This window comes from Cyrtonyx montezumae, unplaced genomic scaffold (assembly GCF_038088225.1).
Source record: "Cyrtonyx montezumae isolate F1298 unplaced genomic scaffold, pur_monq_1.0 scaffold_10, whole genome shotgun sequence".
NCBI lineage: Eukaryota > Metazoa > Chordata > Aves > Galliformes > Odontophoridae > Cyrtonyx > Cyrtonyx montezumae.
Genome location: NW_027071826.1, coordinates 44,629,628 through 44,657,128, shown reverse-complemented (window position 1 = coordinate 44,657,128; position 27,501 = coordinate 44,629,628). Strand labels below are relative to the sequence as shown.

Here is a 27,501-nt window from a genome sequence, read left to right as displayed (position 1 = left end):
CTTTCCAAACACCGATAAGCGGCAACTTTGAATTAACGGCCCCAGTTCCTCTGCTGCCGTAAATCAGCGTGACCCCGACTGCCTGTGGGGCTCCCCACAGGAGGGGGGGGCTGCTCACCCCTCCTGGCCCCGCGATCTATGTGCCTGTCTCCACCCACCCCCTCTTCCCAAGCCCCATAACACTAACAAGTCTTATCAGTAGGATTTGCACCTCCTTGTCTAGGAGCCCCTAGGCAAACCCAAGGACTGGTTACCGGTGTGCCTCCAAATCCTGAAAGTGGCTTTAAGTGCTCAAAATGATCCACTTAGCCAGGGATAATTAACAGCATCAGAGCTGGGAGCCCCGAAGTGGAAACAAGGGAGATAGAGGAAGTTTATTCCAGAAAATGGGGTTTCCAAGTCTCCTGTTGGAACTCAGAAGGAAGTGCTTTGTGAGAATAGTACATTGTGCCTCAGTGTTCACCTATGGTGTCACATATAGTCCTCAATTTTATCATGGGGAACATCGTGGCAGAAGTACACAGTGCGCCAACACCTACAGAGAAGAGCAGCAGCAGAAAACACAGAAATATCTGACAAGGTAATTTATTTTTAATTCATGAGACTTCACAGCAGAGGACAAACCCAGTCTGAGCATGCAAAAACCATCCTTTCATTGTTTCTTTATTTCTGCCTTACCACCTTGCTGCGTGGGCTGGCTATAGTTCACATCACATTCTGCTCTGCTATATCTGCTGCTCTCTGGTGGCCTGCCCAGTGTGATGGCAAAGGACCAGGTCTTCTCTGTTTAATCAAAGGCTTCTCCGTGTTATCCTTGTCTTCACTTTCCAAATGGTGCATATTACCACCTGTTGTGGAAGCCATGGTGGTTGTACCATGAGTCTCTACTGGTGACAGCTGTGTGCAGATGTGGTAACAACAATTCCGAAAATAATGTATTCTTGGGTTGGTGTTGATCAGGCTGCCTTTGTAGGGCTTTTCAATTCTGTGGAAGTTATTTGCTGGTTTTGCTTTTTGTTCATTACTTGTCCTCTAGCAGGGCGTCATTGGTTCTTCTAATGTTTCTCTATCTAAACCAAGGATTACGTTTGGGCCATTAATAGCCACAGATTTCATCTTCTCCTCGTTGATAAACAAACTAATTTATTCTGCTGCATCTGCTAATAGCTGTGTCTAGGAACTATTAGCAGCTCTCAGCTGCTATTTCAACCTCTAACTTCTCATAAAGTCTGTGTTCAGTAATATTTTACCAGGTTAAAATGGTCATACAGGTTGGTCGTTTTTCTTTTTTCTTTTTTTCCATCTTTATATATAACCTTGCATTTGCTCTTTCCAAGATGGATGGGGATTTTACTCTAAGGGTCATTAAATTCTGTCTGTTTTGCTTGATGGCTGCACTTCTGTAAAGGTTTGAGTTGGCAGAGGCAATTCTAGGGCAAGATGCAAACAAACAAATTTGCAGGGATGAGGATCCCAGGTGAGCAAGGCTGCTCTGAATTGGGGTTTCACTGCTGAAAGGTACAAAGGTCTCAAGAACGGTAGACAGAAGGTTTGTCTGTACTCAGAGTCATAGCACAGCTGGAAAACTCTCATCTTCTAATGAAAGCAACTGGTGCTTAGACTCCCTAGAGCATCTTTTACCAGCAAGCTACCTCTCCAGAAGTGTGTATATACTCATGACCCTCTCCACGTTCTTTTGCAGTCACGTGGCTGTTAAAGGTTAATCCAAAGATGACAGATGCCAATGGAACAAACCTGGTTGGTTACACTGGGCTTTGGGTTACACCCTCCTGTCCATGAAAAAGCTGTGCTCTATGCAGTGAGGTAACGTTTCTGGACTGGAAGAGCCCAGAAAATTGTGAAATCTTCATCACCCTTGGGCCCAGTATCTGGAGGGGAGATGGGGATAGCTCACACATCTCACACGCAGACAACCACATAGATTAGTTTATGGAAGGATCTGACAGTTTACTTTTATCCTCCTGAGTAGCACTCTTGCCCGCTTGCACAATGCCTCTTTTGAAGCAAGGCCACCTCTCATTGTGTGGCTCTAGATAAACCACACCTTCTGCTATAGCAGCCCTCTCTCCTGCCAAGCCCACAGGGGCTGCCCCACCTGTCCAGAGGGGCCACCATTTATCTCTGCAGGCATCACAGGGCTCAGCTGCAAGCATTCATGTGATTAACATCTATCATCAGTGCTGGGATTCCCTCTTCCTTCATCTTACAGATGAGAACTGCAAAGGAGCTACCAATGAGGATAAGGTAAAGCCACCTCAGCAGTGGTGGCCAGTGTTTTGGGGAAGCCAGGTACTGCCTGAGCACTTGTCCACTTTCAATATTGACCTTTGCTTTCAGTAAAACTTGCAAAAACTTGCAATCTTTAACTAGTTCCCCCATAATGGGCTTGTTATTTTTGCTGCACAGGGTTCGAAAATGCAAGACATCTACAGTAGTAAAGATTTTATTGTGCTGGCAGCACACTGTAAAACTCGATTACATGATACTGGGGATTGCCTAAACCTTGTTCCCACTGATGCAACTGCCTGGGTTTGGGGGGATGTGAGCAAGGGAGATGGCTTCAAGTCACGTCCAGAGGTGGTTTAGCACAATAGACAGGAGCTGGAAGCAGCCCACTTCCACTTTTCAGCCAAGTGAGCCCTGTGTGGAGCTGAAGAGCAGGAGCTGAGCAGGGCTTATTCAGACAGCCAAAGCAATGGATGAATGTTTGTCCCATCTCTGCTTCATCATGTGGAAATCACTGGAAATCCCATCCTGGAAGGAGTGGGCTGAGATTTTGCTGCAGAAATTGATTTTATGTTGAGAAATGGGCTTCCCTGTTGCCCCTCACTCTGAATTCGTTGCTGGCATGGAAGCTTTCTTCCTGAGACAAACTTTCCAAAGTTTATATCCATTTTATATCTGTTTCTATCACTGCTAGCACTTTTTTGTATTCCAAAGGCACATTTATAGTTAAAAAAAAAAAAGGTTTCCAATAAATAATCAAAGTTATCATATTTTGGAAGGGAGAAAATTCCTAGTAGGAATATCTGCAGAAAAGTTGAACTTCAAGCCAGTGCAGTATCTTTTTTTTTTCTTCCAATAAAACATCTGCCTTATTTTTGCACTCACACTAAAGCAAGCTGAGAAGAATTCCTGAGCACTCAGGTACTGCCTAGCATAAGGAGAGTGACAGACTAATAACTTGACCCTCTCAGAACAAAAGATAATAAGTTTTTTCTACATCAATGGGGTAAGCCTTGCCCCTGAGTACGGGGAAGCCCAGCAGGGAAGCTACCTCAAAGTGAGAAGATAGTGGATAAAGAAGCCTCCTTACAAACTCCCCATCAGTAACATAAATACAAGTTAAGGTGCACTCAAGTAACATTCAAAAATGCAAGAAGGAAATCCCTAAATGGTAAATCTCAGCGTATGATTAATTTGCTGAATAGCCTGCTCCAGAGCCCTTCCAAGGCAGCCACTGTGCTGAGGCTTCTTTCTACAGAACACAAAATTGTATTGTGAACACAAAATGATGGGTGATGGGATTCATAGGGTAATGGTTCCCACAGATGCTTATTGAGGGCTCAGTGCTCTAAGAGTAACTTGATAACATGTCAGGTTTTATCCTGTGTAGTCACTAATTTGCCATCTTTTCCTAGTAGAGAGAAGGGCTGAGTACTCCTATCTCCCTGAAACTTGAGACCCTCTTCATGGATATAGCACTAGGTCATTCAAGTACATCAAGTATCTTTTTTGAGGGGGAGAGAGACAGGGATAGTGTTACACACCATGCAGATGCTATTAGCTGTAGTTGAGCATCAGAATTTGGATTTATTAGCGAGAGGATGAAAGACCTACATGGCATGGGATGTAACCGATAACCTTCTGTCACATCCATTTGAGGAGATGAGTCCCCTCCCTTTGTACTCATCAGAGATTTAGCACTTTTCACTTGGCTTTTTGCAGTCATGGTCCTTTTAACAAACATACGATACTTCAAGCTCAAAGACATGACAGAGGTAAATGGGACTTCCTACCTCCTAGATGCTGTTGGAAGTAATTGGCAGGAATTGCTTGGGCAATGAAAGAAATGGAGAGTCTGCATCAAACCTCGGCCTTTTGCAATGAAATTCCTCTGATTTACACTCTGCACAGAGAATCGGGCATGTTCTAGGTTAAGCAGGCAATGGAGTTCAGACAGCTGGTGTCTCAGTTGGGACACACTGAAATCATGAAGAATCACAAATCTCAGCTGTTTCAGCCTCTCTGCAAGCTGATGTAGACAAAATTTGAGAATCTACTTTGCCTTTTCCTTCACAGCCACCATCACTAGAGATGTGGTCCCTTCCTGTAAACCACCTCCAGAATCTGGGACTTGTGTCCATCAGGATTACAGACTTGGCAAACCAATGACCTCTCTCCACTGAAGCCCTCCTTCAGTGAACTACCAGGAGACATCACTGCACTTGATTAATACACAAGCCATTTTTCTAAGGTCTCCTTCACAACGATGAGTGCTGACCACGCAACTTATATTTGTAACTTAATTTCTGAAGGAAAGGTGAAGTGACAGAATTTATGAGGTCATGGCCATAAGAATTTGTTTCTGAGAAGGAGCAGACAGAATGGAGATAACCAGCTATCTCCTGGTTTCTGTTAACCACCTCCAATTTCCCCAACAGGATATTGAATTTCAATAGCCCACCACAGCAAGTGCTCTCAAAAAATATATCAGTATCAGAGGCCCAGCTCAAATGAGCCAGCTTTAACTTCCATGAACATGAGAAAATGTGAGCGCACCGCAATTGCTCTCACTAAATATGGAGGCTGCTCTTGTTGCACTCAACAGCAGAGTACCAAATTTCAAATGGTCTGATTTTGGCCCCACGCTGAGCTAATACAGCCATCCAAAGCCTCCTGCAAAACGTAGATGCTGCCTCCCCCAGCCCAAGCCTAGGACACGTGTTTCACCACCCTCCACGTGGGCAGTGAGCAGGGCTTCATGCAGTAATGTGTTTTCCTTCCTCTAGCACCTGACAGCAGCATGGTCGCACTGACAGCTCGGTCTCATTGCTGCATACTTTCCAAAGTGATATTCATCAAACATATTAACATGTTTGCCTTCAATTTTACATTTCAGAAACAGCTGTTGGCCACCTCAATGCCAGCAGTGCCTATTGCCAGCATTAGTGTCGTTAGTAATCACTGCGGCTGTAATAGCACTATTATCTCTTGCTAAAAGGGTCACTGATGGCTCAGGACAGAGCTCCCGGTAAGGAAAAGCAGGTCAGCTGAAATGAGACGGAAACTGCAAAGCGATGCTTCTCTCTTAACTTGCCTAAAGACCTGTTGATGCTACATTTAGGGAAATTAATGTGCACAAGCAGCAAAAATTTTGGCTAGATCGTCACTGAGAAGGTGGGGCTTGTCCTAGCTCTTGTGTCAGTTGTGCTAGTGTAAATCATATAAATATAGGAAAGAGAATGGGGAAATTTCTACCAGTCTTCATCTCTCAGAGCAAACTTCTCTCCATCTCTTGCTGTCTCTTCTTTGGGTAAGTTCAGTTGCCTTCCTTCTAGCTTCTGACTGGTTTGTGTAGCTGCTTTCTTTAGTGGATCTAGCCGTTGGTAACAAGAGCTGGCTTGATAGTCCAGAAAAATGAGTTCTCGGGTCTTTGAGCACACTACTCTTGTTTGGGGTCAGCATAAAGCACAGCCCCTTCTGCTTTGGCAGTGGGATTCTTCTCTGAAAGTGACAATTGATCTCTGCTCTCCTAGGCAGGTATGCCACAGGGCTCAGCAAGGTGACTTCCAGCACCAATGCCCCTGCTCCAGGGTGAGCTCTGTTTTCCTTAGCACTTACGCCCAAGACAGATTTTCACACTGCAGCCTCTTCTGCTCAGCTCGAGAGAGGTTCTCTGCATACACTGAGTCTGACTAATAAAAGCCTTTGGATTTAAACATTTAAATGCCTTCAAGGGTTGAAGGCTCTGCTATGAAAAGCCACTCCATACATAGATCTTAGAGTCTGGTTTGTCTCTTTATGAGAAAACAGCAGGGAGGCCAGCACTGGTGTGAACACGCGGACGGAGACAGGCTTCAGGTTATAACTGATCATTTATTATGACTTTCAAAGCCTGATGTGCAAAATACTCCTTTTCTCTTTAGAAGGTCCATTTGCTTTTTTGCTTTCACGTCAAAGGAGCTGAGGGACATAAGATGCCTGATGACAACTTATTCCTCTCTTGTAAACCTCCCTGTGTCTCCTCTCTCTTTCCTACCCCCAGGGCTCCCCCAGATCACCATGGCTCTCTGGATCCGATCACTGCCTCTTCTGGCCCTCCTTGTTTTTTCTGGCCCTGGGACCAGCTATGCAGCTGCCAACCAGCACCTCTGTGGCTCCCACTTGGTGGAAGCTCTCTACCTAGTGTGTGGAGAGCGTGGCTTCTTCTACTCCCCCAAAGCCCGACGGGATGTCGAGCAGCCTCTAGGTAAGTCAGGTTGATCACGACTACAGTCATATGCTATGTGATACAAAAAGCAACTGCCTATCTTTGATGGTGACGCAAGGAATGTCCTTGATGGGGAATGCCAGGAATACCTTTAACATACCAACAGCATCATATCGCCCATTAAAGATCTTCAGGCTAAAAAGGCAGCTGGGAAGGCAAGCAGGGAACGGGGATTTATGAGGCAGAAGGAATTGTCACAGAAAGCTCCAAATTTTTTGCTTCTCTCTTGGTAGAGAGAGGATGACAACCATGTTATCCCAACACTTGTGTGGCAATTACACTGACCTGGGAGTGATCACAAGAAAAAAAGGTGGAAGAAACTCAAGAAGTTCTGCACTTTCTGCGCCTCTTCTTGACGCACACTACCTCTTATCCTGTTCTATGACACATCAAGTATGGTCATAAAAACCTGCCTACTGAAACTGTTCTCAAGCTTAACTGACTTTTTCTTCATTGTTTTCTCATAATATTTAACCTGAATGTTTCCTACCATAAACTATTTTTCATCTTCTCCATAGTGGACAAAAGGAAGATTCTATCATTCCTCCTTCATAGGTGATTTTCAAACTGTTTCAAGACCGCTTCCATGTCTTATTTTAACCTCCTGTGAGCCAAAAGCCCTCCACAGCCCCAGAATTCCCTTTTAGGTCATATATTCTAACTCTCTGTCCATGCAAACTGTTCCACATTTGGCCCACACCTTTTTGGAACAGCAATGACTGGAAAAGCCTTGCCAGCTACAAGCAGAGAAAGCAAACTGGTATTGTATGGTTTTCATACCATGTTCCTATTCAGAGGCATTGTCTTTTTCAAAGCAGCACCAAACCTGCTTTGTCTCTCTTGGATGCCTTGGTCACCTCTCAGTTGGATCAGCAGTCCTTGCATGACCACTACTAGCAATCCACCCCACTCTACCCCTTCCTTGCCTTGATTGTGCAACACTATCTTCCTGCCTTCCTCTAACATCTTTCCCATTTCTTGATGAACAGCATCACATCTTTTCAAAGGGTTTCTATAGTTTCCTAGGTAATTTTGAGTACTAATCTTGCCCTTCAGCAGGCTTGCAGCCCCCCACAGCTTTATATTGTCTCTTATTTCACGGTGGTAAATGGATTAACCAGAGTAAGTTGTGATGCAGTCAGTGTCCATCTTTACCTTATTTTGTACAGCAGATTAAGAGGACAAAAAGCTGATATCCTGCAGCCCCCACAGAAATGCGGTAGGTTGGCTTCCTTGCTTTGCCTTTTGTTTTAGCAGAGCAGCTCTTCTGTAAATCTGTAACACAGGAAACACTTTTATCAGCCCAGAGCTCCTTGCCACCTGCCCTGCCCCCAGATGAGGCAGCTTATTCCCACCAAGGCAGGCCTTTCTGATCTGGTTCTGGAAGCTACCAGCCTACAACAAGCTCTCAAAACTCCTAAACTTACTCTTTGAACATTTTCTCCAGGGAAAGAGCCTGTCCTATGCTTCTTGCATTCACTTGTGATCCAGCCCAAGCTTCAGCAGAGCTGTGGGCAGAGTGAATGGCTCCTATCAGCAGTTTAACTGTGAGACTGGAAACAGATTTGCAAAAGAGAGGCATAACATTAAAAAGCACAACTTCTTTGTACTTTGCTGCTAATCTCCTTCCTGAGCTGTCACTTAGGAATGGTGTGGGGTTCAGTGTGCCATGCAGAGACCCACTGCTGCCTCTCCTCAGCATTGCAATCACTGAGAAGTGCAGGTGTGGGAAAACCAGACATGGGAGCATTGTGTAAGGACCACAGCCCTTCTTATGGCTTAGAAGTCCAAATCTTCCCCAGCTATCATAGCTTCTCCCAAGGCAGACCTCTACCACCTGCTATATCCACTCGCTACCACCAGTCATGTCCCACATTCAACTAGCTTTTATAAATGCTGCTCATAGCACCTATAGGAAGAGGGAAATCTGGAAATATACAGCAACATAATCTGGTTTTGTTCAGCTAAGTGCAACAGCAAGCTGTGCAAGTTCCCAAGTGGGTGGGACAAGTTAGTCCAGCAAGTCCTTGAGCATGCTGTTAGTAATTAGATGGAGCCAAGATGCTTAATGCACCAGCTGTAATACAAGACTGTTGTTTCTCCTGGAGATAGGTTTTTGCAGTCCCTCTCAGCTTCAGGTCCTCTATCACCCAGCAAACAAACTCTCTCCTCCATCTTCTGAGCCACTAGTGAAGATTTTTGAATAGATGGAGAAGAAACTCCTGCCAAGTCCTAATCATTTTAACTCCAGTTTCAAGATAGAACAATACCTACCTCCCCTAACTATGATACATCTCTCCCACCAGTCCTCTTCCTAACACACATCGATCTCACTTGCATCTGCATCTTTCTCCTGCATATGCAACTGCTCTGTGAAACAGTCCCAGTGGTCTCTGGAGGTGAAGCAAGGTAATGTCACAGAAGGCAAGTGAGGAGTTTGCCATGATTTGATCTGAAAAGCAAGACAAGCTGCTATTTGCTTACTTGTTTGATGATTTGCTTCTGAAGACCATGATGAATGAGCTGGGTTCCTTAAATGCTGTATGGAGAATTTCATCAGAGCCAACCTGGCTGAAAATATCTGAGGATTTTTTACTTCTTTTTCTAGGATTTTTGCCTGAGCCACTACCTCTTTGTCACATGAGTTTGTTGCGTTTGCAGTCTGCTTGCAGCTGGCTTGAAGGATGAAAACAAATCACAAAACATCAACTAGCTATTTCCTCTTCTACTTAATATTGGGCTAAATCTTTTCTAAATTTTCCCTTTAGCAAACTAGCATAATGGTTTCTTGTTACTCAGGTGCCTTGTTCATTGTATCACACTTCAGGTGCTGAGGGACTTTGCATCTTGTGCTATGCTTTTCTGCTTCCCTAAAAACCACATTTTAGTCTTGTTTTCCAGGCACTATCTTTTGGTTGTTAGTGGCTCTTTTATTCTTACAGGAGAAAAATCACTGTTTTATTTGCCATTTTCTGTGCATTCATTGGGCATCTAAAACTTGAACAGCTCTGCCCACAAATTTTCAAACTCACTGCTTTGAGCAGGCTAACTATCTATCATCTTATTTATGAGCTGCTCGTCCCAGGGAGCGTGCAGGATTTCTCCTTGTCTCCACATGCCTTTCCTGGTAAAGCCCCTGTATCCTTTTGTCCACTCCACGTGTCTCCCCTGTAAAGCAGAGGGTTATCTGCAGAGAGGGAACCTGAGGTGCTCTGAGAGCATCAGCTTTGAGAAACCTTTGCAAGTGCTCCCCATTTCCCAGGCAGGTCTTGGCTTACACTCCTGGTATCTGAAAAGGGGGTGTCCATGGGGCACAACGGCTTGGCCTTGGTGTTGGATGAACCCTGACTTCCCTTATTCTCCCTTGGCAGTGAGCAGTCCCCTGCGTGGTGAGGTAGGAGTGCTGCCCTTCCAGCAGGAGGAGTATGAGAAGGTCAAGCGAGGGATTGTTGAGCAATGCTGCCACAACACGTGCTCCCTCTACCAACTGGAGAACTACTGCAACTAGCCAAGACGCCGGCAGCAGGCACAGACATGCACTTAACTCTATCGCACCTTCAAAGCATTTGAATAAACCTTGTTGATCTATGGGAAGACTTGTGCCATTTCACGTGTCCGTGGTTTGCGTATCCATTGTCTCTGTGTCCGTTTCTGAGGGAAGTGACACCACCATTTGCTTTAGGGGCTGGCTGGTTGTGCTCAGAGGAGACAGTTTTAAACGGCCCCGGAGCCACCCATCTCTAGACACCCAAACTAGCTGCAAGAGAAAGAGGCAGGCTGCACAGTCAGAAGGGACCCTCAGACATCCCTTACCCTTGGTGACTGGTGGATGAGGCAGAAAGGGAGGAAAGCATTGAGAGAGACTTCTCTTTCTAGGGAAAAGTTACTGGGGAACACATGCAAAAACACCATGCTGGTCAGCTTCCTGCAGTTCACAGCCTAAATATAGCAAGGTGGCTGGGAGACGGAACTTCCTCAGTTGTGTAATGGAAACAGTACTGATTAAGCAAAGAATTAAGTCATCTATTAACTGTAACAAGAAGAATCATGGCCGAGTGCCACAACCAATTTGTAAAGTGTGTCCAGTTCTCCCTTCTGTTCATCAGCGGCCCAGGCAGAGTTCTTACTATGGGACGTGCCTGCTATCCGCAAGTATTTGACAAATCAGATGCAGAAAGCAGATTTTGACCAAAAAGAGTTTCCCTGAACTGTCTGCCACCAGTGCAACATCCATCACTGTTGATGCTCGGGGCTGTGCTTTGAGTGTATCAGTCCTGGACCAGATGCTTGCCCTCCGTGACGGCCTTCTGCTTTCCCTTGCTGCCAACAATCAGTTCACACCGCAAATTTCCTTTCTCATTTAAGCAGATATTTGCAGAAGCCTTGAAATTTGACAGAAACAAAGCACCTCCAGGCACTCAGACAGAGAGGATTATTGAGATGCTGACACATGCTGCTTAAACTTCCATTCCTGTTTTTGCACCTGCAATCTCAACTTTCTGCACATTCATCTCAAAGAAAAGCCACTCTGAGCTCATAGGCAGAGGTTTTGTGATTGAGCTCCTTTGCAAGGTCTGGAGGGAAAGTAGATTCAAGAGAACTAACACTTGCTGTAGATCTTGAGGCACTGTTCCCCTTCACAGCTGAAAATCTATAACGTGGTGGAGTCACTGGAATTTATTCTGCACCGCATACAACCAAAATCCTGGAGTAAGTAGCCAGGATCTGTAGACAGCAAGTAAGCAAAGGAGTTCTTCTGTGATGAAACTGAGATTTGCTACTGCCAATCTGAGATTTCCACACCAAGCCCCTTCCAAAACTGTACAGGTCTAATGATGACAAAAGATGGGAGTAAGAAAAAATTGAAGAGAAAGTGGTGGTGTAGGAGATGACAGTGCCTCAATGACTGCTACATTACTTGCCTAAAAGCTGAACTACAGGAACGGAAACAGCCACAAAGTCCATGGAAATACCTCTGCCTTTCCTGTGGTGCTGGGTGTACTCTACTTTCTTCCTACTATAGACTTTCCACCCACTCATCCCACTGTCTTTCAATAGCAGAAATTTGTAATGAAAGATCTTGGTCCTGGCGCAATTTAAGGGAAGATCAGCCTATGGATGGAAACATTTCCATAACTGTATTTACTGAATAACCTGTCAGCTTTTGTTGGAAAGCACGCACCACTTCCACCCCTCTTCATGTTCTCAAAAGCACCACATATTTTGCTGTGATTCTTACTACCAGACAGTGGGGGTAGAAGGGAGGTTGCAAGAACATGTCTAGAGGGCCATATGTGTCTACATAATTTTCCAGCCAAGACAAGAAGAGGGTCTTCCTTTCTATCAAGACTTCAAATTTCAGATGGTCTCTACCTTTGCGGGAGGGTCAGATCCAAGTCTGAGATTTCCAACTGCCTGCAGACACAGTGCTTGGAAGCTCATAGCCCTGCACTGGCTTTAGATAAACAAGAAGCCAGGTAAGAGTCACTGAAACCTAGAGGGTTTAGTGAAATACTTGCCTCAAGAAATCGGTAACAAATATAGAAACACCTAAGATGGGCCATCCTATTTTAGTAGCTTTGGGGTCCCAGATCATGGCATGGGAATATACACAGCACACCTATCAAACATAAGTAAGAAAGCCAAAGCATGCATTTGCTAAGCCAAAACCAGCTTCCACCAGAAAGAAGTTGCAAAAAAACAAGTTTTGGTGGCTGCTGCTGCAGCCACGGGCGCAATGATCCAGTGAGGGCAGCTGGCTGGAGATGCCCAGCTCATTCCCTGCCCTCTGCTATTGTTTGGTTTGCTTGCTTGTTTGTTTGCTTTTTTTCTGAATGCTCTCAATTATGACTTGTTGGGAAATTGCAAATGCCACGTTTTTAGCTGGAAAATGTTGATTCATCAACATCAGCACTTCCTGCAGGACTGGACCAGTTTTAGCAAGGCTGGATTAAATAGGAGGAAGGGTAGTCTGGGCTCTGTGCAGGTCTGTGAGGAGTGTGGGTACTCTGCTGCCATCGCAGAGGGGATTTCATTCTCCACATCCCATTGGCAAGACCATGTGCTAAACCACAAGGATCTGTATTACCCCAGAGTGGACTCCTTCCTTCCACTGAAAAACAGCAGGAGATTTGAGCAAATGCAGAGTAGGAATTATTCCAAAATCTCAAGGTGGAGTGTAGATGGGGTAGGACACACCAGGTACCCATCTGGTGACTCACCCATGATGGCAGCTGGTGGCTGTGCTGCATCATTCCTCCACCTTTGTGCATTAGGGAATAAAACGCAGCAGGTCCCTTATTCCCTTCATCCCTAAAGAAAGAACGATCCTGTGTGCAACATGTGGCAGGAGGTGCAGGAGCAAACACTGCATCAATTTAAAAGCTGCAGAAAATCTCAAATAATAATAATAAAAATCCTTCTGCAGACACTTTGCTTTTTCAAAACTGGAAATAACATAAAGGGCTTGGACAGGGCCAGCTCCTTGCTTTTTAAGAGCAGCAGTGAGGTGAAGGCCAAAGGAGAACAAAGATGTTTTTTCCCCTTTTTCTGCCACACTGGAGAAGGAAGCCTGAAGGCAACCCTAGGCGACATTCTGCACTGGAGCACACAGCTCCTTACCCTGAAAATGTGATATTGTCAGATGGCTTGGGCTGCTGCACAGTCTTCACCCCCAAAACCAAGGATGGGCAGCACTGCAGATCACCCATCCTCGTAGGATTTCTTTACAAAGCCCTCTGTACCAGCAGATGTACTGAGGAGAATCCAGATCTCCCAAATTCCTGAAGGAGAAGTGACTCAGGGACAGGGAATGCCGCTTCCATTGACCTCCCTCCCTGCTCCTCCTCCCGCTGGGGCTTTGCATTGTGATCTTTGGGAAGTGAATGCATCCAAGCCCTGTTTTTTTCTGACTCAGCAGTTGCTTTGAAGTGATTTTTTTTATTTTATTTTTTGCGGCAGCAGTGGGGCATCATGCCCAGCTGAAATATCTTGGCTCTGCTGTTCCTTGCAACAAACTTCCAAAGGTCTCATGCTAGCGGTGAAGGGCAATTTGAAGAGAATGCAAATAAAGGCTTTGCTTCATTCATGCTGGTTGAATAGAGAATTGAAAGCTGAGCCGCAGAGGGGATTGCAAGACAAATTCTTCAGGCTGCGGAGTTGTTAACGCTGCCCAGAAAAGAAAGGACCGAAGTTGCCCCTGTTTCCTGAACACTTCCCGACACGGTCTCTGGTTTTGAGGAAAGGGGAGAGATTCCTGAAGGAATGGAAACGGATCCAGGCCCGAGCAGAGCTGCTGTGAGGAAAAGTACAGTGTCTGGATGGCAGCATGTGATGACTAACAGCATCCTTGGGGTGGCTGGTTGGGCTGCACTGCCAACGCTTGTCTGGAGAAGAAGGGAAGGCTCCCACTTTCCCCAGGTTAATCTGACTGTATTATTTCCTTTTCTGGGGTGAAAGAACGCTCTGTGTTACCCCCCAAACTCACAAGTTAATTTTATATAAGAAATCACCACACCATACCAACATCCCCTCTGATTTAGAGCAATCTTTCAACAAAATATAGCTGCTTCTCCTTTCACCTGGAGCAGAAAGAAAGCTTCAGGTCAGGCTATAAGTTGATCTGGGAAGTCAACATCAGCTCACTGTCACTGGGGGAATGATCCTGAGGGAAGGAAGTCAGTTTTTTGGAGCGTGATGCCAGCCTGGTCCCACATTCCTGTAGACCCATTGGGCAGCAGAGGTGGAAGCTGAGCCAGGACAATAACAGGAAGCTAAGCAACCCCATAGGAGTGCACAGAGTGCACAAGGAAATGATCTGAGCCTTCATCCTCTCCCTCCATCCCCAACCAGCTTCAGGGATATGGACAAACATTTTGGGCTGCACAGAGCTCCTTTCTTTTCCTGAAAGAGTTGGCCAAAATATGGTTTTTCTTTAAACTTATTTTTATGCCCAGTAAATATCAGGATTTCCAGGATGCACATGGTTGCTCTTGCTAAAATTTCCCACTAAATGTTTTCCCATTTTGGAAGAAAATGGATAATGGAAATGAATTTGGCTTTTGATTTCCAGGTTGCTGTTATTTGGCCTTTTTAATGGTGGATTTTTTTTTCAGGGGAAGGATATTTTACAGAACCGACAATTTCTGGAATGTAACTTTTTGTCAGAAAACAGCCCAGCTTCCTCTTTTCTAATCAGAAAACGGAAAATCAAATATAAATGACACCACCCGCCTCTTGTTGACGATAAACCATTCTGTGGAAGTTTCAGTGGAAACATTTCTAAACTCGCTATCCTTTTTGCCACTTATAGGAAAGCTTGTCCTCATCACTGGGGGCTGCAGATGTGCTGCACTCCCAACCTTTTGGCTTTCCTACCTGGCATGTGAGCGCTGCAGGAGGCTGTTGAAAATTATCCCTACTAAATGCCCTATTGGCTCCTGCTGATTTTTGTGGTGAGCGAAAACACAGTGAAGCAGCTCAGGACCTGATCTACTCCTAGACTGAAAACACACACAAGGCACAAACCGCATTTAAGTTGTTTTCTCTTTGGTCATTTTCTACGAGCCTGCAAGCTAGGAGTGGCCATGCTTTTCCAAATGCTGACACTTCAGCTTGAAATAATGAGTTTCAGTCCCTAAAAGAGAGGGGAAAAAATTGGGAAGTGCTCCTCCAGCAGCTCTTCTGCATCTGCGAGATTGCTGACCTCACACTAGGGACACTTTGCACTGATACCATTCTGATCTTTCCTTATGCTTTTAGCTGCAGGCCCCCCCAGTGTCATTTCTGAGATGCTTTCCCTTAGTCTTCACCCTGCGCAGAGGTGCTTGAGGCTGTTGCTCTGGCTGTGCATTCCATTTAATAACAATACACCAGGAACAACTTTCTAGTCAGTCATGTTGGCTCTTGCTATCCATCACTGCACCTTCTCCAAATCCAAAAAAGGCTATTTGCATCAGTTTCTTCCTAAAGCAGCTTTGGTTTCTGGAGTCTTACCCGAGGAATTTGTCTCTCCTGTTGGACTACGCAGTCCTCACGATCTGGAAAAGCTCCCGAGGTTTCACATATCTGTCCAGAGCACAGCAATTACCCATGGCTCTGTCACCAAAATAGGGCACCACAAAAATGCTGGGAATCTGCTAAAGCCGGATCCTTGCCATGGCTTTCCTTCCCCTTGCAGTCCTCAAGGCTTCCAGAGGACAGAGCACAGGGCAGCTTGCATCTGAATCCTGCACCTCTGTCTGCAGATGTATGGGACAAGGCAAGGGGCACAGCAAGCAGCATCAGGAACATCCAAAAACGCTGGAGAGAGTGAGTAAGTCCAGCTAATGCAAGGTCAGAGAAAATCCTGCCGGAGCTCAGCGTGTCATATTGAAGCAATGATTTGCATCGAGGCCATGGAGCAGCAAGGAGACAGCTGGAGTGCTGCAAGCACATAACCTGTCAACCCCAGCAGTAATGCTGGCCAAGATGTGGAACAGTTGACCATCTACCAGTTCTTGCAGGCATCTTAAGCAACAGTGAGTCAATTTGCTGCTGCTCCTGCTCTGATATTTGTTTAAAGGTAGTATTTCTCCAATCTAGGTCAAGTTTCTGAAACCCCAGGCTCTTGAAGAAGCCCAAGACATGGGAATCTGACTTGGGACAGCATGGGTGCCTGTGCCTCTCCTGGCCCCATACCCATTTCCCGTGCGAAGGAAGATCGCAGTGAAGGATTTCTGGTGAAGAGGGAGAAGCTGCAGGAAGCTCCTTAGAATAAAAACTTCATTTTGTGCCAATTTTCCACCACAGAGGGGCCGTGACTTTGTATCACGTGCTGCAATATCAGGTAACTCAACTTCCTCACTATCTACATAGTGAAAATGCTGGCAGAGAGGAAATTCAGCATTATAAGCACAAGCCATCAGATTTGCTACAGCATAAAACCATAACATCTGGAATTTTGTGATACACCAAGAGAAGACATCCTGAAGCTGAGGTGTTCCCTTCAGCACATTCTCCAGTGTGCACATCCCAGCGTGGTAATTGCAGGTTCAGCTGGGCTGAGAAATCATCTTTAGGGGAATTTTCCCTGGGTGTAACACATGCCTACAGAGTGCTTTGGGGTGGTTAGGTACGCATTTTTGAGCCAGCAATACTCTTTTGAGTGTGCTTAGAGTTAGGCCCACGATAGCCAAGCATTCATCCCCAAAGAAAGTCTTCCACCTCACCCTGACACTGAAGGACTTCCAGAGCATATGTCCTGAACAGAAATACTAGCATTTCAAGCAGAGCTGGGTTACCTCCCTACATTTCATTACTGCTGCCAGTACCCACACGCAAATGGGATGAGCCATGGGGCTTTGGGAAGGTAACCACCAGCCCCATTTTGCTGCACTGTCTGCTTCCTCAACTCTCCATCATGCAGGTATTTGGGATTATACACCTTGCGCTTGGAAACCATGTCAGGGAACTTTGGTTCAGGCCAAGTCTGGATCGGATGCTGTTGGCTCTTTTTGCCCCACCGACGAGGACAGGGACATTGCTGCCCACCACTTCAGTGCATCCCACAAGTGGCACCTGCCCTGGGAAGGTTGCACCCTCTCCCAGTACCTATTCAGTGCGTATAGTGTGGATGCGTGATTATGAAATAGTGTTTTAGCCAGCAGAGGGAGCGCTCAGTGTTTCAGTGCGGGACAATTCGGGAAGCACTGGGAAAACATCTGAAAACCTTATCAGGACAACAGGAGCTGAAATAAAGGTTGTGCCTGGATTTGGAATGGGATCTCAGCTACAGGACAACGGGGCACAGACCTGCTGGGAAACCCTCTGGAGATCTCGGGTACATGGGTGAGCAACCCCAAGTGAAATTTGCCCTGTTAATCAGGTCTATGTTTGGGCTCTTACAGATGCCCACCTGCCAAGTATTTAGAGCACAGCTACATTCAGATTTAGGACAAACAGAGTGGAAAAAAAAAATAAATAAATCACTCCAGCAGATTTAAAGACTTACCAGCTGGCAGGATCTGTAACAGTCTCCTGGCTTAGGAAAAGGGTCTAAGTTATTCTCCAGTGAAGTGCCTCAGCAGTGGGGAGGACCTCTCTGTTCACATACAATAATAGAAACGTAATTAGTTACCCAAATGCACACCAGCCCCATCCTCTTCTAACCAGTCAGATCCCCCAGGTGCTTAAATGAAATCTCCTCAAGCAAAAACGGTCAATTTGGAAACTTGTCTCCATGTAGATCAGTGATTAGGGAGCCATGTAACAAAGCCAGGTGTCTGTGGGATTGAGCTAGGGCAAGCCCACAAGGGGATGCTGACGTGGATCAGATAAATATGTCACAAAAGCACGGGCAGAGCAGAGCCCTGAGTGCTGGGGAAGATTTCATCACGCTGTGTCTGGGGGCATTTCCTTCAGACACCACGCACGTTCCAGTTCCACGAGCACAGCCTTGGGCAGATTAACACCCCTTGCAAAGCCTGATAAAAGACAATGAGCCACATGCTCAATGCAAAGTACATCAAGGATGAAAGGAAACTGGGGAAGAAGCAGAAAGGAGCAGCAGGGATGACCTCACCTGCCTGAAACCTACCTTGCTGCCAGGGAGTAAGGCAGCTCACTGCACTGTGATCAATAACAAAAAGGCTACGAAAAATGTTACTTCTGAGGCAACAGACATGAGAAAGCCCCTTGTAGTACACAGCAGCCAAACGTGTGATGGGAGACAGAAACTGAAGTCAGACCTGCAGCAGCAGAAAGGTTTTTTAATGAACAAGAGACACCTACCAGTGAGATGGTTCAGCTGTTGTTGACGCAGGAGACCTGCATTGCTTGCATGGAGCCTTTTAAATGGGAGCTGATTGCTCACCACAGCATTAAATGCTTATTCTGGCAGCAGCTGTGGGAAATCTTGTGGCCCTCTCATCACTGAAAAATCTCTCCTACTGTTACCTATGCCCACTATCAGCAGAAGACACTTTCTGCCTCATACAACTACACCATGCACTACTCCTGGTTTTTAGATGATAATCTCTTGACCCAGTGATGCTGGACACTTCCAGCTTATAGGCACTTAACATAAGATCTGAGAGGAGAAATTGTGCTTGCTCATAGTGTGGACAATTCCAAAACACAAGGCTGCCTCGTTTACAGCAAGCTGGGAATAGCAAGTGCTAACACCTGCAGGCTGGCGAGGTGACGAGCACCTAATGGCTGGGTTTGGTGACTGAGGCAGAACCAGAAGATTTCTGGGTCCGTGATGGTGGCAGCTCTGAAGACTTATGCCAAGTGTTGCCATCTCCTTCCCCCCTCCCCAGGATAGCCAGGTTTGGTCTCTCTGATCTGCAGAAAAGCCAGGGCAAATCCTTCAAAGCGACTGCTGAAGATTGAGGTTTCCACCATTAGCTGTTTTCTCCCCTGAGACCAGAACCTGACGGTAACACCTAGAAAATCTGAATTTTAGAATTACTTCATTTAAAAGCCAAGCACCAACATCCCAAGCTGGATGTTGAGATTAAATAAAACCTAAACACGTATCCTACCTCCTTCCCTGGGAGATTACTCCCCATCTGGGTGTGAAAGAGAATCCCAGAAGTGGGAGAATAGGCTCTGAGTGACTCATTTTCTACTTTATATACCCTGGTGGTGCTGTTGCTGGTTTAAAGCGGGTCTCCAAGGCAGCAAGGAGTGGGAGAAAGCAGCTGTAAAATGGGCATCATACACCATATAGGTGTAGTGCCCCTAGTTGTATTGCTGCGTGCAGGAAGGACCCCTGGGTACACTGCCCTCCCCAACACTGGTCTGGTTTGGGGCAGGACACACGAGAGGGTCTCAGTGGGATTTGGGATGGAAACTCTTGAAACACTCTGGAAACTCAGGCAAATTGTCACCTAATGACAATGTTCATCTTTGCAAAATGGTTCCTCTAAAAGTTCCTTGTAGGGGATGTCTGCTACCCGTTGCTAGATTTTTCTCTTTCTCCTCATATCACACGCAAAGACAATGGAATTCAATCTATCTCTTGAAAGCACCTTTTTTTTCTTCTTTCCTTTTGATTAGATTAGTGCATAAGAGGTTGTTCCAGTCTGGCACCTCTTGCAGTTACTGTGATTGTTTTGACTATAAAGCACCCGTGTGATCTGTACATACTTGAAATGGTTGCTTTTAAGGAAAACTAAGGGAAAAAAAAAAAGAAAAAAATCTTTAAAAATTCCAAACAATTCACTTCTAGGCCAAACAAATAAAAAAAAATCTTCTCATTTGCCAAGATCTACCTGCTGGACTTGGAAAGCTCTGTACAAAACACACCTGGAAGAAATAAAACGAGTGGCAGGTTTGCAATAGGGATGCAATTGCCATGAATATAATCATAGAAGCATGGAATCTCAGAAGTTGGATGGGATCTCTGGAGACCATCTAGTCCACTTGCTAATCATTAATCATGTTCAGGTATCCACAGTCCTACACCACCACCACCTCTCATAGCTGGGGATGTCCTAAGCTGGGTGGGGTATGCAAGAGTCAATCAATTCCCACTGATTTACCATTACCAGAAATTTCTTTGTACAAGTGTTTTTAACTGTTTCCCAGCTAACACAGTGCCAGGAGGTCTGTGGACATTCCTCCTCCATTCTCGCCATGTATTTCTCCTTGCTCCTGACACTGCTTTTGGTGCAGGATGGATGAACCTCACTGGGATGGATGAACCTCACAGAGATGGATGAAATCACCCTCAGCTCTCATGGTTTGAGGCATTAAGTGGTTCTCTGTGGGGTTAAGCAACATTTAGCCCTCCAGCCACTTCCCTGCAGCACTGCAGCACATCCTGTTGTGCAGGAAAATGTCAGCAAGAGGACTGGCTGAGGACTGCCTACCTAAATATAAGGTGTGAAATGCCCAGGAACCTTCCAGTCACTCCCAGAGTGAGCTCACCCCTCATCCCTTTAAGGGAAACCAGCTGATTTTCTCACCCTTTATTGTGCACATTTCTCTAACTAGGAAGTATCACTGATCTACTTACTGCATTCCACGAAGCTGAGCACTCCACAGAGCTTTCCAGGAGCCAAGGGAGGAGCACATCATGGTCCCACCACCACTTCAGCAAGCCTCAGCAATCAGGCTGCGTGTCCCCTCCACAAGAAAACGCATTTATTTTCTTGCAGCCCACAGTCCTGCCGGGATGGTTCAGATTGGAAAAGGGCCACCATGGTCAGGAGAGGACCAACAGTCACCCGTCAGAGGACGGGCTTCTCTGCCAACACCTGCCTTTTGCAAGAAACACATTTTCCAACAGAACCCCGTAAAATAAATTTTATGAAGAAATGATAGGAAATGTTGTGGGGGAAAAAAAAAAAGAAAAAAAAAGAAAAAAAAACCCTAAACTTTTCTGGAAGTCTTCTTAGTCATTGCCTTTTTCCATTTGTAAAACTTTCCAGATTAAAGCCTCACACCCCACTTTTTTTTTTTTTTTTTCCAGCTGAAACCAGCTTTGATTAAATACAAAAGCAATACAGTTGCTTGGCTCCTTGGGCTGCTGTGCTGGAGCAAAGGACCTGGCTTCTCACGGCGTTGCTGCATCTCAGGGGCTTTTCCAGGACAGAGATCCCAGTGGTTGGAAGCCCAGCAGGACAGGAGGTGGCTTGGAGCATGAACTCCATATAGGCACGCATAGAACATAGAGGGGAAGGCTTGTGGAGGGGGGTCTCCCTCAGACATAGACATATCTTGCGCTGCAGTTTTCTTTAAACTGTGGGGAAGTTGGATTAGGTGAGGAATTCCACAATTTCTTAGCTTTTCAAATAACATGTCTGCGATATCACTCAGCCTGACCTGTGCTCCCACCTGCCTCGGGAGCTCAGTTAACCCTTTGCCCATTGATTCTGGGGCTTCGTGGAGGGCTGAGAACACACTGGCCACACACACACTTGGGGCTGCCAGCACATGGGATTAGCACTTCTGATGCTGAAAGCTAGCAAAGTCCACCCTGTTCAGAGTCTGCCCATCATAAATATATATTTATACAGTGTATATAGAAACTTCTTTAGACCTTCCCCAGCTCTCTCCCAGGCTTGTGCCCCGCAGCAGATATGGAGATGTTCATAGCACAAAGATGCTTGTGCTTCCCATCACTCTGTGTCATTCCTCTTAGGATCTTCCAGATGCTGAAGCACACCAGGATTGCTGTATCCCAGTAGGAGTTATCTTCAGCTGATGAAGAGATGTGGAGACAGCAAGTGAGTCACCCCCAGTGGCATCACTGAAATGGGGACAGAAATAGGGGTAGCGTTTGAGTCACCTGCCATTTGGCTCTACCTACTTAGCCAAGAACTCTCTACCCCCTCAGCACAAAAATACATGTGTGCACACGCGTGCTATGTAAGCCCACTATGTGCTCTTTTTAAAAGCTATATGTATTTTTTTGTGGGGGTTACTTGCCTAGTAATTAGCAATTAGCTTAGGGTAGGCACCCTGTGAGGTCTCCAGCTCTAGGAGCACTGGGACTTCTACAAAGCCCTCGTGTCTCTGTCCACAGACTTTTCCTCCTTGCTGGAATGCAACCAGCCCCATGAAAAAGCTTTCTCCATCACACAGGATCACACAATACTTATTTGCACTGTGATATTACTTGCAGATCCCAGCCCCATCTACGGACCACTCCTTGAAGGTCAAATAGCCCTGATGGCCAACAGGATTCCATAGAGGTGAGGCTTTTGAGTATACAAGGTCCCAGTGGTTATCATGTCCCAAAAGCAAACCCCACCTCACCCCAAACCATCCCCACACACTTCCAAACCTTAAAGGGTACACTGCTGTCCCTCAGCCCTCTGTCCTGAGGTGAACACCCCCTGCTAGGTGGGGATGGTGATACCACCATTGCCACCTTCCCCTGTGCCCCCAAGCCCACCCTGGCTGGGAGCTGGCTCAACGCAGCATCTTCTGCTCCGCTGGCGCCGTGCTGCTCTATCGCCACATTTCTCAGCGGTAGAGTATAAACATTTCCAGGGAAGTGCACTTAGTGTAAATTTGTTTGCCAAGTGCTGTTGCCTCCCCTCCTGGGTTATGATTTTGAACGTCTTGGTTGAGCCAGAAAACAAATCACCCACCCCACTCAGTGCACGCTTCCTGCTCCCCCATGACGGTGTCCGTCACCCCCGGCATAGGCAATGTGTTCTGGGACATGTGTTCCCCTGCTACCTGCAATAGGGACCCTACTGCAAAGTCCCATGTGACTGTTTCCAGCTCTAGGCATCAGTAGGCTCAGTTCCAGCAAGGTTGGTCCCAGCCCCTAAGGGAGCAAGGTAAAGGGGAGAAGATGTATTTGCACACCTAGCCAATGGATGGAGATGCAAAACACGGGGAAAACAAGTGACTTGCCCAAAGCTGTGGCACAGAGAGGCTGTGCATGGGGTATGGAAAGCATGTATGATCTCCTTGCTTCTCCTTTTCTCTGTATCCACAGACACCTGCCCATGGGATCAAAGCCCCATATCTTTCCTTCTTCTGAGATCTTCACTACCCCTTCAAACCATTTCTCCCACCCCAAAGCCCTTTGGCCTGATGAAGTGAAGGGGTAATCCCAGTTGGGGCTGGCAAGCAAAGGTAGTCATGGGGGTCCCCAATATGAGAAGCCCTGGCCCTGAGAAGCTCCCAACCCAATGCTCTACTCCAGGACAATAAGAGCTGCAAACAAAGACCCACACTAAAGCACAGCAGCAATGTGAGGGAAAAAAAAATAAAAGAAGAAAAAAAAAAAAAAAGAGGAAGAAATGCCTGAAAGATACATAGCTGGGATTCCTGAACCCCTCAGAGGTATTCGGGCTTAGCCAACAGGCTGAGTTTTTTTTTTTTTCCAAGGCCATTAATTACACAACAGAGATGTATCTGCACCACTCCGCCTCTCTGTACTCAATAAGGGCCCCACATATATTCCCTACGATGCATCACCATCTGTGTGGAGTGCCACCACCTGCACTGGGCATCTAGGAAAACAACCTGCTGGAGAGTGATACTTCCCTCTGGCTCTTAAGTCTGATTTTCTGAGGAATAGTAAAGGGACATGTCTGAAATATGTGAGCTGAACTGGTTGGGAGTGCAGGAGGCCACGGCAGAGCTGGAAGGCTTCAGGGGGCCAAGGAGAAGCTCTAAGGAACTGTACCAAAGCACAGTCAGTGCGTGGACAGTGTATGAACTTGCTCCAGAAGGAAATACATAATTCCCTTTATTTGCACAATGCTGTGAAAATCCAACCTCATCTCCTGATGCTTGGAAGAACCATTCGTACCTGCTGGAGCTCTTCCTGATCCTTCAAGGAGCTTGGATTTCTTCCTCTGTATGACACTCCTGTGAGCCTTGCCATGAAAATGCTTAAAAAAGGGGGGGAGGGGGGTAAACATTGTGATGTGCTTAGCTGTTAATACAGGCACAGACCCATTCTCCTTCTGCTACTGTATTTGTTGAACATTTTTTACATGAATAATCAGACAAAACTCGGAGCCTTCCAGGCTCCCTCTGCAAAAAACAACAACAAAACGGAGGAGAGGGGAAGCATTCTTCCTTATCTACCCTATCCCACCCTCCTCAGAAATCTCTTTTAGGTGACCACTTTGGCAGCTGAGGATGGCCAAGAGATGCTTTCCCTTCCACAGATGGTGAGGAGAAAGGAGACACATCCCTCTCTCCCTGGGATGATCTGACCCTCTGGCACACCCAGCCCTCAGCCTCCTGGCTTTGGCCACGCTGCAGACAGTGCGTTGGGTTTTAAAAGATGCTACAGGAATACCAAGTCTGTTCAGTCTGGAGAAAAATGCAGGTTTGTCCTCCATATAAACAGGGGTGAAAACACCTGTGCCTTTGACTGCTGTCACAAATTCTTCTGGCGCAGTGCAATAATTGAACTCTGAAGAACTTCAGTTTTGCTGTGTTCAGCAGCATCCAGGTCCTTAGTGTGCATCTGCCAGTGACCCTCCTGAGCACCCGAGTCCAAGGAGTGCCCCAAGGTATTGGCAGACCAGGGCAGGATTTGCTATAAGAGTCCCCTTTCCCCCTGAACATGCCAAAAGAAGGTCATCTGCTGATGAACCTGCCCATATAACAACACAGCAACAGACACAGAAGACCTGAGCAAACCCTCTTGGCATCCACTCTTGCTTGTTCTTTGCTGACCACGTGCCCCAGGTGAAATATTTCTCCCACTCAGAGTTCTTTGACTTCAATTTCATGCAGGGACCTCACATATATCACATCCCTGTTGCCAATGAATCTCTCCCGTTCAAACAGTTCCAGTTGCCCTGAGATCAATATATTTTAGTGGCACACAAGGACACCGTGTTATTGCCAATCTCTTGAGCTGTACAAAACAAAAGGTATCACTTTCTTAAAGCTGCTGAAAAATGCTCTTGGCCAACTAAGATTACTTCCCTGCCATTAAACGGTTGCATTTAGGACTCATCCTGATCACTGTCCATTCTCACTTGTGGTGACATTTTCTTCCAATCTTCAAGGACAGGAGATGCCAACTCAGGAATCGCCCCCACCTTACTGTGGTCTCACATCAGTAGCATAGTCTGATTTCTCCCAGTGGTCCTCACTGTTGACAAAGGAGAATAGGAGGTGCTTTACAAATTGGGGTACCTTTGTAATGCTGCAGGCACAGAGCATCAACCACGCAACTCAAATGCCAAGAAATTCCCTTCCTGCTTGTTGGGAAATAAACCAAATGAGAATCAATGGATGCCTTGGTTGAGCTGGGATTAGGTGACCTCTCCCAGCTCTGGTTTATGGGTGGAGGGTAAAGCCCACATCTTTGCCTAAGGTCCGGCCTGGCAACAGCTTTTCCCATCCCTTCCTCTGCCTCTGGAAAACTTGGCCATGTGTAGATGGCCAACCAGTGCTGCTTGGGTGGGCTCCAATGGGCCATGCCATCAGGGGCTTTGCAGATGGGCATCCCCTGGGCATCTCAATGGATTCAGGTGGAACCCAGGAGCTCTCGTGATGCTGGGGTGGAAGCTGTGCTCCTCCCAGCCCTTCTCTCTCTATATCTCCCTCTCTCTGCCGCAGTTCCAGCCATGGCCTTGGCTCTACTCAGGCCCTGTTGTCAGGCAATGCCAGGGGCTGGAGTTTGGGGTGGAGGCAGCTATTGTTCCAGCTATCTGCAGTGTAATGTTCCTTATGACTGTACTAAATGAAGGGCGGAGGTCACACATCCCTAGTTTAAATTAGGTTTGGGCTGACCTTTAACAATATTACACTCGTGGATCCTCTCATAACTCCTGGCATAAACTCCCTGAGGGTTTTACCACCTCCCTCTCCTCTTCCTACTGTAAGGATGCCCGAGGCTCAATGCGCTTCTCTCCTATTTCGCTTTGATTTCTAATCCCATCCCCTTCTCCCCCTTCACCCCCCAAAAAACAGATATATCCACTCCTTTAAAGGTGGGGGAAAGAACCTGTTCCTTTTCTCTTCTGGGCACAGCTCTTTCTTTTGTGTCTCTTTCTTCCCTTCCCCGCCCCCCTCCTCTTTCTTGACACAATGCACTATTTATTTGCACTGAAGGATAACTAAGAAGCAATTAAAAGATCAAAAGGCACAAGCCCAAGTAGACCCAACTCGGCAACTTGTGGGGTGCATTTTGCCGCTGCCGCCGAAGCTGCACCAAAAGGTTTGTCCCCCCCAAGCCAGAGGGACACCTCTCTTATTGGGTCGCCTCTTCCTCAGAGCGGACTTTTTTATGATCGCTATTTTTCACCCCCATTGTTTGCTATTGCAGTTGTTTACTGGAAAATCACTTGTTTTTCTCAGGGAGATTAACCCCCTCCAAGCTTTCTTTTGTCTCCTTTCAGGAGGTCCTCGCGCTGGGCTGGGGGAAGGGAAGGGAGCCGACTCCTTCAGCTATTAACAAGGGCTTACAGCCCCCTGCCAAGGCTGGGTCCTTCCCTTTGATGAGGTTTTGCTTGCTGTGGGGAGAGGTGCTTCATCTTCCTCAAGGAGATGAGTAGAAAGCGAGGACCCGTGGTAGGGATGTTCCAAGTCCTGGGCGTCTCAGAGAAATTCCTACAGCCAAAGGTGGGCATCAGTGGATATCCCTCTTCGTGGAGAAGCCTGGAGATGCCAGCAGGACTTCTCAGGAGCTCATTCTCTTCGACAGCCAGACCACCTCTTCACACCAGGAGCTGAGATCTAACGCCCACATCGGAGCATGCTGTGCACACAAGTGCTTTCCCAGCATCACGCTTCTCTCCCAGGCGTGCTGGCTGCTCACCACCCAACAGCAGGGCGTTTGCTGGGCCACGATGCGCAGTGACACAGCCCAAGGGACAGCCTGCACACGAGAAGGATGCTGGGCAGGGGAGGACCTCGAAAGCCCAACAGGAAGGGACCAGTCCTGCTCATGCCTCACATTTTCCTCGGCATGTTTATGGCGATTCCAGCTGTTCAGAGAGGCACCGAGCTCTCTGTTCTTGAAAGAAAGAGAGAAAAAAAATACAAGCTTGAACATTTTGTTTTAAAAAGAGTTTCCTTAGCGCATGTCAGTGAGATTTGCTGAGCCCTCGCCCCTCCGTGCCACTGCCTGCCGTGAGAATCACCTGCGATGTGCTGCCCGCGGTGCAATACCGGCAGCTCTGCCCCCGTCTGCTGCGGGTGGGTGCGTGCTTTGCAGCGCAACTTGAGCTGCGCATCCCCGCGAGCGGACAGCTGCCCATGCGGCGCCTAAGATGCGAGTGCCCCGGGTGGAAAGCAAGTGGGGTCCTTGCAGCCCACCCACCCCCGGGGCAGCCACTTCCCAGCGGGGAAGGTGAGCTGTGATCACCGTGCAGCTCCGGTGGCGGAGCGGCAGTCGCAGCGGAGGCGTTCAGACCGCACACCGCTTCGTGGCAAAACCTGGCAAAAAGTCCTTCTGGCTAAAAAGGGATTGCTTGCACAAGCTGGTGTGAGGCAGGGGCAGCCCGGAGAGCGGACACCGCTGCGGGGAGGTGCAGTGGGGTGCCAAATCCAAATGTCCCCGCGCA

At 46.9% G+C, this 27,501-nt stretch overlaps 1 protein-coding gene across 1 annotated transcript; it reads left to right on the top strand.

Annotated features, from left to right (window-relative positions):
* The first annotated feature begins 6,291 nt into the window (after nt 1-6,291).
* Nucleotides 6,292-10,022, top strand: INS (insulin). The gene is made up of 2 exons (XM_065755739.1): nt 6,292-6,493; nt 9,886-10,022. The coding sequence occupies exons 1-2, from the start codon at nt 6,307-6,309 to the stop codon at nt 10,020-10,022; spliced, it is 324 nt and encodes a 107-aa protein (XP_065611811.1). The 5' UTR covers nt 6,292-6,306.
* Nucleotides 10,023-27,501: the final 17,479 nt, after the last annotated feature.

Bases quoted from the DNA above. Each gene is read 5' to 3' on its own strand.
- INS (XM_065755739.1), top strand. From the start codon at position 6,307: ATGGCTCTCTGGATCCGATCACTGCCTCTTCTGGCCCTCCTTGTTTTT. The intron at 6,494-9,885 runs GTAAGTCAGGTT...CTCCCTTGGCAG, and splicing joins GGATGTCGAGCAGCCTCTAG to TGAGCAGTCCCCTGCGTGGT.